Here is a 17198-nt window from a genome sequence, read left to right as displayed (position 1 = left end):
ACCCAGAGACTGGCTGGGTATAACATCCAAACTTCACCTTTTTCTTAAAGGATCGATCTGATCTGGTTGAAGCCTGCTCTCCTCCTGGCCACCTCTACATTCAGGTCCTGGTAAACCCAGGATAAAGATAATGATAGATAGTTCTTTGAAGAATAAAGGGATTAAGGGTTATGGTGTTCGGGCCGGAAAGTGGAGCTGAGTCCACAAAAGATCAGCCATGATCTCATTGAATGGCGGAGCAGGCTCGAGGGGCCAGATGGCCTACTCCTGCTTCTTATGTTAAACCCTCAGGATGCTATTGTCCCATTTACAGCTCCGTGTCTGCTTGGCCCACTGTAGAATGCGCTCCTTATCCAAGAACCTGTGGAATCTCACCACCATTGCCCTCGGGCGGGGCGAGGGGGGGGGGAGGGGGCTCCCATTTGCGGCTTCCTTGCGAGTGGTATGTGAGCCCTATCCACCTCCAAGGGCCGGGAGAATGCCGCATCTCCCAACAGCTTCACAAACATGCCTGCGGTGAATGCCCCAGCGTCCGTTCCTTCAGACCCCTCTGGGAGCCCGACGATTCTTAGGTTCTGTCGGCGGGACCTATTCTCTAGGTCCTCCACTTCCTCCAGGAGCTTCTTCTGCTGGTTCCTCAGCATCTTCACCTCCAGCTCTACCGCAGTCTGATGTTCCTCCTGCTCAGCCAGCGCCTTCTCCACCTTCTGGATCGCCCGATCCTGGGCTTCCAATCTATGCTCCAACTGCTCAATCGACTCTTTTATCTGGTCCAAGCAGTCCCGTTTCTGCATAGCAAAGCCTTCCTGAATGACTTGCATCAGCTGCTCCATAGACTGCTGGGTCGACAAGTCAGAGGTCCGAACCTCCGCCATGCTGTCTTCTGTTGCAGCTACAGCCCAAGCCTTCTCTATCCTTTTTTGTTTCTGCCCATACAAACACTTCTAGTCCTTCTCTCCATGCACCGAAGTGGGAATTCAGTAAACAATTGGCACTAACATCCGTTTTACAATTCAAGTCCGGTAGAAAAACGGGGGAAAGGTCCAAAAGTCTGACCAGAGTGGGAGCCACCAAATGTGCCTTCATAGCCGCCACCGGATGTCCGGAGTGTATTTATTAACTAGCCATAATGATGCAATGCTGTAAATGAACAATCTCACTCCTGTTTAATCCATCTAATTTTCTTTTTTGATTGCAATAGTTGAGTAAAGCCTTGTAGTTAATCTAACATTTATTTGGCATTTGAACAAGTCATTTTTTTTGTTTCTCTCTGGATCTGTAATGCTATTGAGGTGTGTGACTTCTGTGAGTTGGCAGACTTTTAATGTGGACCTGCCTAAATGTATGCTAACTTCCTAATTAGAATATAGGGAATGGTGATGTCTTCAGAATTGAAAGATACATTGCCTTAATTGCAATGCACAAATCCTCCTCCCTGAAAATGTACAGCCATATAATGCCAGATGATTCTGGTAACCATAATTTCCTTAAATCAGTTGTTCAAAGCAGTCTTAACCTTTCTATGTTGTAAAATTTACTATTGGGGTTAATACTTGAATAGCTCTGACCCTTGAAATAATTTGTCATTCATTTTGAAAGTGTTCACATCTTTTCAGTTGCTATTTTACTCTTATGAAATTACCTTATTGCTAGCCAAATGTCCACTTATTTGGCGCAGTGGTGGTTCCAGCTGGTTTGAGTATGCAGATCTTTATAATCAGACTGGAAATGTTTGGATACTGCTTTTGAATCCCACATATTTATATGTAAATAATTATCCAATGAAGACTGTTGCATTATCCACTTTATGCAAGTGCTACAATTACTTTGGTTGCATGTTAATAGTATTCTGACTCATTCATGAGCAATGTGATGGGAAATCTAATTTTATAAAACAATTTTTAAAATAAAAATTTCAGGAGCCTCTTGGTTGAGCTGGGGTTTGGTTAAAGGAGCTGAATTCACTGGTAAAGTGATCCAGAAGGGAGCTTCTAAACTGAGAACACACATTCAGCCCGAAGATAAGCCTGCAACAGTCAGTCCAACAGTGGAAAAAGGACTCAGTGTTGCAAGACAAGCAACTGGAGGCGCTGTAAAAGTCAGCCAGTTCCTGGGTAAGTTGATAACCAGTATACAACACTTGCTTCCAGAAGGGATTTCTTAGGAAACTGAAAATGGTTAAATAGTTGATGTTGACATTTGGAAATGTCTTTTTTGACCACTTCTATAAAGGATTCCTGCTCTCTCTATGTGCATTTCCAATGCAAATTGTTAACGTTTGAAATTTAAGGAATAAAAATTCTTAATGCAGCAGTTGAATTTGAGAAAATGTCGTCTGAGCAGCATTAATGCAAAAATCTAATTCTCCAAATCTAACAACCAGTGGGCATAGTGTCCCAACAAACCAACCATTCCTCTACTGTTTAGCACTAGTAAAGGATGTTTGTTTAAATAAAGATCTTGATCTTAATTAATTTCCGTTTCCCAGTATTCCATTTAATACTGACTCCATTTTGTGTGGATATTTTTAAACTGAAACTTTGAGCAGAGCTCTGGTAATTTTCAGGGCATTTTCCTTACTCTGCATTTAATTTCCCCCTCCTTTTCCTGGAAGCAGTCTTATCATGAGGATTCATTTCACCATTTGGGCAGCATGGTAGTACAAGTGGATAGCACTGTGGCTTCACAGCGCCAGGGTCCCAGGTTCGATTCCCTGCTGGGTCACTGTCTGTGCGGAGTCTGCACGTTTTCCCCGTGTCTGTGTGGGTTTCCTCCGGGTGCTCCGGTTTCCCCCCACAGTCCAAAGACGTGCAGGTTAGGTGGATTGGCCATGCTAAATTGCCCTTGGTGTCCAAAAAGGTTAGATGGGGTTATTGGGTTACGGGGATAGGGTGAAAGTGAGGGCTTAAGTGGGTCGGTGCAGACTCGATGGGCTGAATGGCCTCCTTCTGCGCTGTACCTTCTATGTAACTGCTTTTGGTGCTCTGTCTGCTATAAAGCAATATAGTTAGTAGTACATTTTTGAATATTTAATTACAATGAGATGCATACCCAGACCTAAATTTGAGCTAAAAATGAAAATGCAAGCAGGAAGGAGGGGGCGTCGCACGGTGCGAGCCGAGGTCACGGGGGGAAGCCGAGGTCGGCCAGAGTTTGCTGACTTCTGGGAGCAACATGGGGGGAGTAATTACGCTAGCGGGGGATCTAGCTGGGGGGGTGGGAGGGGGGAATTACTGGGTTGCTGCTGCTGAGGAGAGGGGGGAGCTGGTATGGGAGGGGATGGGCGGGGGGGGGCACCGCCTGGGGGAGATACAGCTGCGTGGGAACCAGGTGAGGAGCTGGAAAAAGGGGATGGCTAATCGACAAGGGAGGGGGGTAGGAAGCCCCCCAACCCGGCTGATCACGTGGAACGTGAGAGGGCTGCACGGGCCGATAAAGAGGGCACGGGTACTCGCACACCTTAAGAAACTGAAGGCAGATGTGGTTATGTTACAGGAAACGCACTTGAAACTGATAGACCAGGTTAGGCTATGCAAAGGATGGGTGAGGCAGGTGTTCCATTCGGGGCTAGATGCGAAAAACAGGGGGGTGGCTATATTAGTGGGGAAGCGGGTAATGTTCGAGGCAAAGACCATAGTGGCGGATAGTGGGGGCAGATACGTGATGGTGAGTGGCAAATTACAGGGGGAGGCGGTGGTCTTAGTGAACGTATATGCCCCGAACTAGGATGATGCCAACTTTATGAGGCGCATGTTAGGACGTATCCCGGACCTAGAGGTGGGAAGGCTGATAATGGGTGGAGATTTTAATACGGTGTTGGAACCAGGGCTGGATAGGTCGAAGTCCAGGACTGGAAGGAGGCCGGCAGCAGCCAAGGTACTTAAAGATTTTATGGAGCAGATGGGAGGTGTAGACCCGTGGAGATTTAGCAGACCTAGGAGTAAGGAGTTCTCGTTTTTCTCCTATGTCCATAAAGTCTACTCGCGAATAGACTTTTTTGTGCTGGGAAGGGCGTTGATCCCGAAGGTGAGGGGAACGGAGTATACGGCTATAGCCATTTCGGATCACGCTCCACATTGGGTGGACTTGTAGAGAGGGGAGGAAACAGGAGGGCGCCCACCCTGGAGAATGGACATGGGACTAATGGCAGATGAGGGGGTGTGTCTAAGGGTGAGGGGGTGCATTGAAAAGTACTTGGAACTCAATGATAATGGGGAGTACCATGTGGGAGTGGTCTGGGAGGCACTGAAGGCGGTGGTTAGAGGGGAGTTGATATCAATAAGGGCACATAAAGGGAAGCAGGAGAGTAAGGAACGGGAGCGGTTGCTGCAAGAACTTTTGAGGGTGGACAGACAATATGCGGAAGCACCGGAGGAGGGATTGTACAGGGAAAGGCAAAGGCTACATGTAGAATTTGACTTGCTGACTACGGGCACTGCAGAGGCACAATGGAGGAAGGCACAGGGTGTACAGTACGAATATGGGGAGAAGGCGAGCAGGTTGCTGGCACACCAATTGAGGAAAAGGGGAGCAGCGAGGGAAATAGGGGGAGTGAGGGATGAGGAAGGAGAGATGGAGCGGGGAGCGGAGAGAGTGAATGGAGTGTTCAAGACATTTTATAAAAAATTATATGAAGCTCAACCCCCGGATGGGAGGGAGAGAATGATGGGCTTCTTGGATCGGCTGGAATTTCCCAAGGTGGAAGAGCAGGAAAGGGTGGGACTGGGAGCACAGATCGAGGTAGAAGAAGTGGTGAAAGGAATTAGGAGCATGCAGGTGGGAAAGGCCCCGGGACCGGATGGATTCCCAGTCGAATTCTATAGAAAATATGTGGACTTGCTCGCCCCGGTATTGACGAGGACCTTTAATGAGGCAAAGGAAAGGGGACAACTGCCCCCGACTATGTCTGAAGCAACGATATCGCTTGTCTTAAAGAAGGAAAAGGACCCGCTACAATGCGGGTCCTATAGACCTATTTCCCTCCTAAATGTAGATGCCAAGATCCTGGCCAAGGTAATGGCAATGAGAATAGAGGAATGTGTCCCGGGGGTGGTCCACGAGGACCAAACTGGGTTTGTGAAGGGGAGACAGCTGAACACGAATATACAGAGGCTGTTGGGGGTAATGATGATGGCTCCACCAGAGGGGGAAACGGAGATAGTAGTGGCGATGGATGCCGAGAAAGCATTTGATAGAGTGGAGTGGGATTATTTGTGGGAGGTGTTGAGGAGATTTGGTTTTGGAGAGGGGCATGTTAGATGGGTGCAGCTGTTTATAGGGCCCCGATGGCGAGCGTGGTCATGAATGGACGGGGATCTGCATATTTTCGGCTCCATAGAGGGACAAGGCAGGGATGCCCTCTGTCCCCATTATTGTTTGCACTGGCGATTGAGCCCCTGGCGATAGCGTTGAGGGGTTCCAAGAAGTGGAGGGGAGTACTTAGAGGAGGAGAAGAACACCGGGTATCTTTGTATGCGGACGATTTGCTACTATACGTGGCAGACCCGGGTGAGGGGATGCCAGAAATAATGCGGATACTTGGGGAGTTTGGGGATTTTTCAGGGTATAAATAGAACATGGGGAAAAGTGAGTTGTTTGTGGTGCATCCAGGGGAGCAGAGTAGAGAAATAGAGGACGTACCGTTGAGGAAGGTAACAAGGGACTTTTGTTACCTGGGGATCCAGATAGCCAAGAATTGGGGCACATTGCATAGGTTAAATTTAAATGGGGACAGAGGGCATCCCTGCCTTGTCCCTCTATGGAGCCGAAAATATGCAGATCCCCGTCCATTCGTGACCACGCTCGCCATCGGGGCCCTATACAACAGCTGCACCCATCTAACATACCCCTCTCCAAAACCAAATCTGCTCAACACCTCCCACAAATAATCCCACTCCACTCTATCAAATGCTTTCTCGGCATCCATCGCCACTACTATCTCCGTTTCCCCCTCTGGTGGGGCCATCATCATTACCCCCAACAGCCTCCGTATATTCGTGTTCAGCTGTCTCCCCTTCACAAACCCAGTTTGGTCCTCGTGGACCACCCCGGGACACATTCCTCTATTCTCATTGCCATTACCTTGGCCAGAATCTTGGCGTCTACATTTAGGAGGGAAATAGGTCTATAGGACCCGCATTGTAGCGGGTCCTTTTCCTTCTTTAAGAGAAGCGATATCGTTGCTTCAGACATAGTTTAATCTCTTGCCCTCTCTAATCTCTTCCACGCCGCTCCCTCCTCCTCTCCCATCCACTTACTCACCATTGAAATATTAGCGGCCCAATAATACTGTAGGGGGACTAGCCTACAGGCTATGGTGACGGCCCCATTGCCGTTCTCACCGAGGAACTACACCACAAGCCCGGTGGTGGTGGCTACACTGAAGATTTGGGGACAGTGGAGACGGCATAGGGGAAAGACTGGAGCCTTGGGGGGGTCCCTGATAAGAAACAACCATAGGTTTGTCCCGGGGGGAATGGATGGGGGATATGGAATGTGGCAAAGAGCAGGAATAACGCAACTGAAAGATCTGTTTGTGGATGGGAAGTTCGCGAGTCTGGGAGCGCTGACCGAGAAATATGGGTTGCCCCAAGGGAATGCATTCAGGTATATGCAACTGAGGGCTTTTGCGAGGCAACAGGTGAGGGAATTCCCGCAGCTCCCGACACGAGGTGCAGGACAGAGTGATCTCAAAGACATGGGTGGGGGATGGTAAGGTGTCAGATATATATAGGGAAATGAGGGACGAAGGGGAGACTATGGTAGATGAACTAAAAGGGAAATGGGAAGAAGAGCTGGGGGAGGAGATCGAGGAGGGGCTGTGGGCAGATGCCCTAAGCAGGGTAAACTCGTCGTCCTCGTGTGCCAGGCTAAGCCTGATTCAGTTTAAGGTATTACACAGGGCGCATATGACTGGAGCACGGCTCAGTAAATTTTTTGGGGTGGAGGATAGGTGTGCGAGGTGCTCGAGAAGCCCAGCGAATCATACCCATATGTTTTAGTCATGCCCGGCACTACAGGGGTTTTGGATGGGGGTGACAAAGGTGCTTTCAAAAGTAGTGGGGGTCCGGGTCGAACCAAGCTGGGGGTTGGCTATATTTGGGGTTGCACAAGAGCCGGGAGTGCAGGAGGCGAGAGAGGCCGATGTTTTGGCCTTTGCGTCCCTAGTAGCCCGGCGCAGGATATTGTTAATGTGGAAAGAAGCCAAGCCCCCGGGGGTGGAGACCTGGATAAATGACATGGCAGGGTTTATAAAGCTAGAGCGGATTAAGTTCGTTCTAAGGGGGTCGGCTCAAGGGTTCACCAGGCGGTGGCAACCGTTCGTCGAATACCTCGCAGAAAGATAGACGGAATGGAAAAAAGAAGGCAGCAGCCGCAGCCCAGGATCGGGGGGGGGGTGGGGGGGAACCAGAAGGACTCTCAGGGTTGTTAATATATACTGTATAATATGTATAGGTCGTTGCTACAGATAATTATATATTGGACTGTTAAATTATATTTTTGGAGAGTGTTACTTGTGATAAGGCAGTTGCCAATTAGGGTTAGTTTTCATTTTTGTTATTTATTCATTTTTTGTTTTTGTTTATAAAATAGGTCATTGTTATTTGTGTTGTTATAATATTGTGTAAAGGATGCACAATGTACTGTGTTGGTTGACCAAAAATTTTCAATAAAATATTTATTTAAAAAAAAAAATGAAAATGCTGAAAATACTCTAAGTCTGGCAGCATCCGTGGGGAAGAATACGTTTCTTTCTCCACGGATGCTGCCTGACCTGAGTATTTCCAGCATTTTCCATCTCTTTCCAATATCCTGCAGTGTTTTGTCTTTCTTTCATGCTCAAATTGAGCTGCTCATCCTCCAGGATGGAACAGATTGTGATTTATAATGTTAACAAATATGCATTGTCCAGTTTTCCACCACTTTCAGAAAAGTATAGTCTGTTTTACTTCACAAAGAAAAAGGGCTGGTTGTGATCTTGTTCACTTCTGCTTGCAATGCCCTAAGTAAATTCTTTCAAATATAGAAACGTTCCAACAAGTCTGGTTAGAAAAAAAAATGTTCCACAGCATCTCTATATAATTTAAGAAATTTTAATCTCCCCTAAAACACTACTTTACCATTTAGTTAGAAAGTTGATCAACCTCTTGATTCTAGCGTCACCTTTCATCAGAATTTATTATTTACAATGTTGAAGTCTCTGGCTGACATAAACAATAGCATTTTCTAATCTACTGTGATTGTTTCCTGTTTGTCACTGATGTATTCCAATCCATAGATAGTAATGTATGCGGGAACTGGTTTTGGTTGATATACGGGTTTTACAGACAAACTGGACTAAAGACACATGTATAGCAAGGAGCAACATTTTGGCCAGAAATCCTATGAATGCTTCCTCATTACAGCCTATTGGCAAAGTCATGTCCTCTCTGCACAAGGTGGCAGATATCTATTTTGACATTATAAAAAGCTGGTCTGTTCCAAAGGGGTTTAGTTTAGTGAAAATATCTTCCTTCTGTACTTTTTTTAACAGGACTCCTATTGTTGCACTATTTGTTTCTGCAAGCAGGTGCACAAAATTATATTGACTGTATGAAGGGTAGGAACTAGGCATGAAGTGGGAGGGTTTCTTGAGCAGAGCTGGGAAGGGTGTGCGAGATGAGCAGAGATAGGAGCTGGGGGGGGATAACAGCAGTGCTGGGGGGAGCTAGAATTAAAAGTATAACAAAGAAAGCTTTTATAATTCGCATATTTTCAGCACCGTTGATACTTCAGGCTGAAGGCATGCTCCTTGAGATCTGCCTTCACCTCGAGATATCCATGATGCTGAAATTAGGCTCACCATTAGTTTCCTTGTTGATGGATCCATGCTACAACTGGGAGAGCTGATGGATCCATACTACAACTGGGGGAGCAAATTGTCACTGGAGCCTCTGAGAAAGATAAACATATTGTTGCAAGCACCGCAGTGGCAAATGCCTCTTATTTGCTGCTGGCCACAAGATCCGGGCCATTTTTTAGCAAATAGAATTGGCTGCTGGTCTGTTGTCAACTACAGCAATAGGACATGAGGTAGAGTCTCAAGAGAGTAATTAAATATGTCAAGAGTGTGCCAATTGCAGTTATCTTGTAAATGATATGAACCATAAGCAAAAGACACGTTTTCCTCAACTGGAGCTCAGGCTAAATAAAAGAGAATTATCTAATGGCTACCTCACAGCAGCGATACATGATGAATGGCAAAAGAAGGGAAGATCACAACTACCACTTTGGTTTGCTGCTTAATATTTGATTGTGAATTACTGTGTGCCCTAAATCAATGAGTTTTACCTTTTCTATGTTCTTAGTTCAAGTTTACTGAGTAGTTGCATTTGTCTGAAACACCAGTTAAATTTAGAATTTTAAAAATTTCTCAGTTGATGGACTTTGCGCTGTTGCTAGTACTGTTGGAAGAGAGCTGGCTCCGCATGTAAAGAAACATGGAAGTAAACTGATTCCAGAGGCCATAAAGAAAGATAATAATTCAAAAGCCAATCTAGATGGAGCCCTGGTGGTGGCAGCAAGTGGAGTTCAAGGTACACATTGATCTGTTTTGTTTCCATTTAACTTCCATAAGTATTTACAAATGTAAGATTTAATGTCTCTTTAAATTCATTACTTTTTGTTAAATTCCTTTTTGTTAAACTTGTAGAAATAATAGGAAAACTGATGCAATTTACAATAGTTTAGAGGGGCATTAATTGGATTACTGAATAATTTTATGGGGAGGCAATGGCACAGTGGTATTGTCAAAACACTTTTCATTAACCAGACTACTTGCCATCTTGTACTCTTTCCAGAAATGCATAAATGAAAATGAAATTAAATGAAAATCGCTTATTGTCACAAGTCGGCTTCAATGAAGTTACTGTGAAAAGCCCCTAGTCGCCACATTCCGGCGCCTGTTCAGGGAGGCTGGTACGGGAATTGAACCGTGCTGCTGGCCTGCTTGGTCTGCTTTAAAAGCCAGCGATTTAGCCCAGTGTGCTAAACCAGCCCCTAACTCTCTAAATCCATAGAAACGTACAGTACACAAGGAGGTCACTTGGCCCATTATATCCACACCATTCAATAAGTAGCCAACCAGTCTAATCCCACTCTCCACCTCTTGGTCTGTAGTCTTGTAGGTTGTGGCGTTTCAAATACATATCCAGAACTATGTCCAAGTATTTGTTAAATATTGAGGGTTTTTGCCTCTACCAGCATTTTCAGGCAACGAGTTCCAGATTCCCACCACCTTTAAGTGGAAGAAGTTCCCTTGAATTCCTACTAAGCCTCTTATAAGTTCATGCTGCCGTAAGAGATTAGTCCTGCAACCAAGGAAATAGAGCCACTTTATCTAGATCTTCATAATTTTGTACACTTCTGTTAGGTCTCCACTCGGTCTCTTCTGTTCCAAAGAAAACAACCCTGGTCAATCCAATCTTTCCTCATTACTAAAATATTCCAGTCCAGGCAACCTTCTTGTAAATTTCTTTTCTATCCTCTCTTGTGTAATCACATTTTTCCTATAATGTGGTGACCATAAACAGTACCCAGTATTCCAGCTGTGGCTTAACTTGTGATTTATACAGTTCCAGCATAACTTTCCAGCTCTTATTCTGTGCTGCCCTAATAAAGACAAGTATACCATATAATCTTGTCTCCTCCCTATATAGCCACCTTCAGGGATGTGGATATGCACTCCCAAGCTCTCGCTGCTCCTCTACACTTAAGTACCCTACCATTTATTATATATTCCCTTGTTTAGGGCAGCATGGTGGCGCAGTGGTAGCACTGCAGTCTCACTGCGCCGAGGTCTCGGGTTCGATCCCGGCTCTGGGTCACTGTCCGTGTGGAGTTTACACATTCTCCCCGTGTTTGCGTGGGTTTCACCCCCACAACCCAAAGATGTGTAGGCCACGCTAAATTGCCCCTTAATTGGAAAAAATGAATTGGGTACTCTAAATTTATTTTAAAAATATATATTCTCTTGTTTTTGTGGCGTTACCCAAATGCATTGACTCATACTTATCCACATCTGAGCTCCCATTTACCACTGTTCCATCCACCTTACCAGTCCATTGATATTATCTTGCAATCAAAAACTTTCCATTATCAATTTTTGTACTGTCTGAAAACTTATCATCGCTCTTACATGTCCACATCATTTTTCTGTAGCATAAAAACTAAGGGACTTTGTAACGAGTCCTGCAGGATGCTATTGGGAACAGTGTTGTGGTCACAACATCGCCCACTACCCTCTATTTCTATCTGAGCCTATTTGCCTTGGATCCTATCTGGATTCTTTGTTTCAATATCCTTCCCTAACATAGTCTTATTATTCTCCTAGATTTAACGCCTTAATTTTGACTTGTCTCGGATTTATATAATTTATCTTGATTGACCAAATAATTAAAAGGTACTAATCGCTTGGATCATCTGGCAATCTGCTTTCCCAAGAAAGAGCTGAAATTCCTTAACTCTTCCTGATGACCTAGAATTGTTTTTGTGTGTGTGTATTCTCAGGAGTAAAATATGCCCTATTTTGGTTATCCGAACAGCAGACAGTATTCCAGATGAGGTCTCCTTGACCGTTAAGCAGGACAAATAAGGAACAGTGCAGCTAGATTTAGATCTATTGGATTACTGGACCAGTAGGTGGCAATACATTTCAATGCAACTGAACATAATGTAATTTGTATGTAAGCTGAAACACGCCTAAAAGCAAAGAGCATGAGTTATTTGGAATTGTGTTACCACCTGATAACAGGAGCAGGCTAGTCAACCCCTTGGACCAATTACATAATTTTATGAAATTGTGGCTGAAATTTGTATCCTAACTCCATTTACCCACCTATAATCCCTTACTACCTTTGACGAATAAAATGTCATCTAATTTCAACTTTAAAAAATTATTAATTGAGCTAGTATCTATTACTGCTTTTAGGGCAGCATGGTAGCGCAGTGGTTAGCACTGCTGCCTAGGGCGCTCGAGGACCCGGGTTCGATCTTGGCCCCGGGTCACTGTCTGTGTGGAGTTTGCACATTCTCCCTGTGTCTATGTGGGTTTCACCCCCACAACCAAAAGATGTTAAGTGGATTGGCCATATCTTTTTATTAAAACAGTAAAAAAATAAATACAAGGCCAAACTATACAAACAATAATTTTGTGTTGGAGAAACAGAGTACCCTCCCCCCTATGAACCAACGTACGGCGGGGGGGGGGGGAAATCTGATTAGTAAAACAGATCACAACACATTTGTACAAAAAACAAACAAATGGTACAAGCAACTAAACCGTGCGCTGGTGAGACCAGATACCCTTGCCTCTGTACCAACAGAAGGGAAAGGAAGAGGGGTGGTGGGGAGAGAGGGTAAAGGAGGGTGGTGGGGAGGGACAAAGTCGGGGCAGGGGGGGGGGCCAGATTCCGGGAGTCCAACAGAGGGGGTGAGGGGCGACAATTTCAGGCATGAGTGAGCCCTGCACCCCACTGCAGAGAGCCTCGTGTACACCCTCCTCTCCCGACACTAGGTGGCTGACAGCCTTCGGACAGTCACCCTCTGGGCCCAAATCCTCTACCACACTTAGTGTTGCGGGCAACACGGGCCCACCAACCACCCAGGACCTGCCTTGATCCTGACACCGGGATCATCGACAGGCGGGATCTCCTCAGCCTCCTCCCGGGGTCCCGGGCCAGTGGTGCAGCTGCCTGCTCTGTCCCCGCCGCCTGGTCACCGGAAGGCTCCGGAAACCGGTCCGGGATGGTGGCAGAGGTGCCCGAAGACGGCGGTTGGGACAGAGGGTCTGGCGACACTAAATTGCCCCTTAATTGTAAAAAAAATTCTGTACTCTAAATTTATTTTTAAAAAATCTATTCATTTTTTCGTATTAGAGACGTCCCTGTTTCTTCCATCCTTTGTATAAAGATATGTTTCCTCATTCAACTATTACTACAAAAATTGTTGACCTTGCATTTTAATACATTGAGGTTCTGTTTCTCTCACTGGGCCTCTCATTTTAACCTTAATAAACTGCAACTTTGTCAGAATGCTACTTGAGTGTCTCTTGTTCATTGAAACCTCTGTATTTCCAACAGCTATGCCAGACTTACTCCTCTGAACCAACTTCATAATCCTTGTCCTAGTCTTCGAGTGTCAGCGTTATCTTTTCTCCATCCTACATTAGTGACAAATAAAATATGTAATTTGTTCATTGAAGTTTAGAGTCCTTGTAATCTGTGCCTTGTGAATCAGTAATAATCAATTGACATCGTTATTATCATCCGGGGTGAGGTTATACGACTCTACAAGCTTGTTTATCAATCTTATAACCACTTGAGCAATACAGGTGAACCAGCAGATGAACATAGCCCTACTCGTACCTTCTTTTAACATTGGTCTGTTTTTAATTTTCTATTTGTCTTACTTGACCATTGGTAACTATGCAGTCTCAAACAAAGTTAACCTCCTCGAGCTATTGTGATTCCATAGGTGAATAATTAATCAATGTAAGTTGTAACTGGTTGGTTTTAATTTGCAGGATTTGCAACTGTCTGGAATGGTTTAGAGTGTGCAGCAAAATGTATAGCCAAGAATGTTGCAGCAGAGACTGTCCACACTGTGAAACATAAGTAAGTAGCTGTTTTTTTTAAAGCATACTTTATTTGAAATTCAGGTTACAAAAACAGTACATATTTTGTTCTTAACCACGCTTTATACTTTCAGATACCGAAACACGACGGTTTGCATTTCAAAAACAAATTGATTCAAACCACTTAATTTATTTGAAATTAATTGCTTTAAATTGGCTTTCTTTTTGGCACAGTGCGTCAAGATCAGTATTTTGTGAATCATTTCAGGTGATTTTATGCTGATTGATTTTATTTTTTCAATATCCTATTAATATAAACATGGTTCTCTTTCCTTTGACTCTATATTCAGTGGGAATTCAGTCCATCCACATCGTTGCTGATCTAATTTAATAATGAACAGAATTCCAGCTTTCCATTGACCTCCATTCTCTTGCCGACAGTATAAAATTGTGTTTGGTGTATTTCTGCGATTTGGTCTTTTCCCCCATTATTGGGAACATTGTACTCCACTTTCTCATGGGTTTGGAGGAGAGGTTAATCAAGTCTTCTATTTTTATTTGACCACTATTGCCATTCTCAGTTTAGCATTCTGCCAACTGAAAAGTGTCATTATAGATGACTCGCACTGACTTGTGTGATACCTAGTTTTACAAACCAGAATAATCCCAGGTTTTGTTCCTGTGCTGAGTTAACTAATCTCTCCAGGGCAGCATGGTAATGCTGAGCTACCCATAGTACTACCTGGCAAGAGAGAGGAGGAGAAAAATAAATTAGTTGTGGTTTCTGCTCCTTGCCAGAGATAAGTGACCCTGCAAGTGAGTTTTTATGTTCAGCTCTGGGAGTAACTTTACATAGCTACATTCTTATGTATCCAAACTTAGCCAGTACATCTTCAGCAATAGTGTCTTTTCCTGCACCATAATTGTTTGAATCTGTTTAGAATTATACTTTGCCAGATGGGAAAATTAACATGTGGCTTAAAGTTTAGCAACTGCGAGTATTGTCCATTTACTTAAAGGAATTCCCTTCTAATGTCCTAGAAAGACCATGACTGCACGTGGGGATAATGCTTGAAGAACCTTGCGCAATGCAGGGCTCTTGAAAATAGGAAACTTCCAGCACTGCTATCTTCCCTCGTTCAGAAATACATACATTATAAATATATTCATTTAGCTCCTCAGACTGTAGTTTATTTTCCAAACTGATTTTGGTAATCAGGTTTTTATCTTATGCTGGGTCTGCTCTCAATCCCATTTCTTTTCCCCCAGCTCCGGTCTTCTCCATTCATCTAACATTTAGTAGTCCACATTCCTCATTGAATGTCAACTATTTCCTATCTAAACTGTAGTTCTAGACTTCTGACCTCCTTTCAATCCTGTATCTTGGTGTGATATATGGAGTCTCCAAGGAACCCCCCTTTGCACTTTGTAGGATATAATATGGATATCACAGTAGCATTCCTTGGGATTTATTATTAATCTCTTAATGTTATACTGTCCTTCAACCATGACCACTGCAGGCCTGCGGTTAGCTTTTGTGCGTAAACTGGTGATACCCAGTGCTACCCCGTAACTGGGTAATCTACTTTAATTTTGCTGGGGTGCTAACCTTGCTATTTCACTTGCCACATAATTTATGTAATGATGCCCAATAAAGTTGCTCTGCTTCCAGCCAGGTGAATCACTTGATCTCCTGTGTCTTTTCCCTGAACAAGCAACAAACCTAAGACTAACCCATTCTGAATGCACTGTAATTTGACCAGCTTCTTAACCACTTGGTCGCTCCTTATGACTGGAAGCATGCTTTTTAAAATTCAGATAATGAAGTACAGTGAGTTTTTTTTAAGCTAAACCCTTGGTGTGGTGTCTAGCTGCACTTCCTTCACTCTCCTTTAAAAGGTCCCCTTAGACACTCATCCATTAAATCGCGGTGCCTTAACTTACAAATGCTCCGCATGCATCTACAGTGCTGAAAGCCAACTCAACAAGTTCTCCACCTGAAATCAGAATGCCTCTAATCTTTGGCCGCAGAAGTCACTAACAAATTATATTGGACTGGCCAAGCCTGCTTTGTTTTATGCTCATTACCTCCACCCCCCCTGTGGACCCCCTCCAATGGCACTGATGATCCCTTACTATCTGTGTCTGTTCCAATCAAAGGTTTTACTGAGATTCTCTCATCCCCACATAATTGAGATATTTCAGCTAAATCTCTGCCACTGATGTATCTCCTTTTTTTATTTCAATGTGAGTAACTTGGCCCTTTGCATAGTGTAATCCTTCATCTGAAGGAGCTGCTGTATCTTGGAAGGAACATCCACCATTGCATAACCAATTTATGATCTACTGGATTATGTTCTCGGGTTTCTGAAAGATGAGCAAAGCTTGGCTATGTGCTCACTTGCTCATATTTAAAATACTTTTTTTTTGTTTTCCCCAACCTCTGATGTGGCCTCATTTTATACACACTTCATATGGGCTGAACTCCTGACGCATTCTGATTTCCCATGTTCAGGATGGTGTACTGGGCCATGAAATGATTGCCTCATTTGTTTAGCTGCTTATAATCAAGTAGCCATATTTTTTAATTGTCTGGAACTCTCCGAAATGTTGCATCGTAAAAGACCAAGATAGTTGCTTATATTTTTAACCTGTACCCAAATCTTCCAAATGTCTCTAAGCAGGTGTTAAATTATACGTATCAATGGAAGTATGTTTTATAACATCGTAATTCGCCCTTCCTGCTGATCGACAAGAGAATCCAGTGAGAGTTTTATCATTTAGAAGTTGTGAAATGATGCACCCATGTCAGTGGCCCATTGATGTAAAATCATGCTTGAATAAACCCATCAATATCCTTTTTTTAAATTTGCAATTGGTTTGTAATTAAATCCAAATTATTCCTGACCCCTCATGACTGAGCTCCTTGTTTGCATTTCTCTGCCAGTTGACAACCCCTTTCACCCTTTTGTTCCACACACACACACACACAGGTAGACAGCCTCAGACTCAACAATGCCCAATCCTTCACTCTTTTTTGCTGTAGTGAATTAAGTTTGCTCGTGGGGTAGCACAGTGGTTAGCACTGCTACCTCAATGCCAAGGACCATGGTTTGAGTCCGGCCTTGGTTGATGGTGTGGAGTTTTCACGTTCTCCCTGTCTATGGGTTTCCTTGGGGCTTTGGTTTCTTCCCACAATCTAACGATGTGCAGGTTAGGTGGGGTTGCGGGGATAGGGCCAAGGAGTGGGCCTGGGTAGGGTGCTCTTTCGGAGGATCAGTGCAGACTTGATGGGATGAATGGCGGCCTCCTGTACTGGAAGGATTCTGGATATTTCTATCTATATCAGTTGAAATGTCAACTTTATTTTCACCTGTTAACATTCTGGGTATTGGGTAACGTTGTGGCTATGATAATGGACTTGTAATCTGAAGTTAAATTCAAATTTTCAGAAGAAGACTGGAGGGAAGGAAAGAGAACCCCTAAAATTTGAATTCAATTCTTCACAGCTTGTTAGCATTGGCACCCTTTATTTTTTTTTCTGGCTGCTCTGCTGTTTGAAATGATCAAAATGCTCCTTTCTGAT

At 44.1% G+C, this 17198-nt stretch overlaps 1 protein-coding gene across 6 annotated transcripts in view; it reads left to right on the top strand.

The window, feature by feature from the left end:
* Positions 1 to 17198, top strand: part of sparta (spartin a) — a 57254-nt gene that overhangs the window by 34436 nt on the left and 5620 nt on the right. For 5 of the 6 annotated variants that reach the window (XM_072477031.1, XM_072477028.1, XM_072477027.1 and 2 more), the window contains 3 exons: positions 1920 to 2114; positions 9417 to 9575; positions 13562 to 13652. In XM_072477031.1, coding sequence (XP_072333132.1) covers positions 1920 to 2114; positions 9417 to 9575; positions 13562 to 13652 — 445 coding nt within the window. Of the gene's footprint in view, positions 1 to 1919; positions 2115 to 9416; positions 9576 to 13561; positions 13653 to 13746; positions 17197 to 17198 lie in introns of those variants that run through there. The other variant, XM_072477032.1, reaches the window with a different exon arrangement.

Source organism: Scyliorhinus torazame, chromosome 15 (genome assembly GCF_047496885.1).
Source record: "Scyliorhinus torazame isolate Kashiwa2021f chromosome 15, sScyTor2.1, whole genome shotgun sequence".
Lineage (NCBI taxonomy): Eukaryota > Metazoa > Chordata > Chondrichthyes > Carcharhiniformes > Scyliorhinidae > Scyliorhinus > Scyliorhinus torazame.
This window is presented reverse-complemented; position numbering and strand designations above follow the sequence as displayed.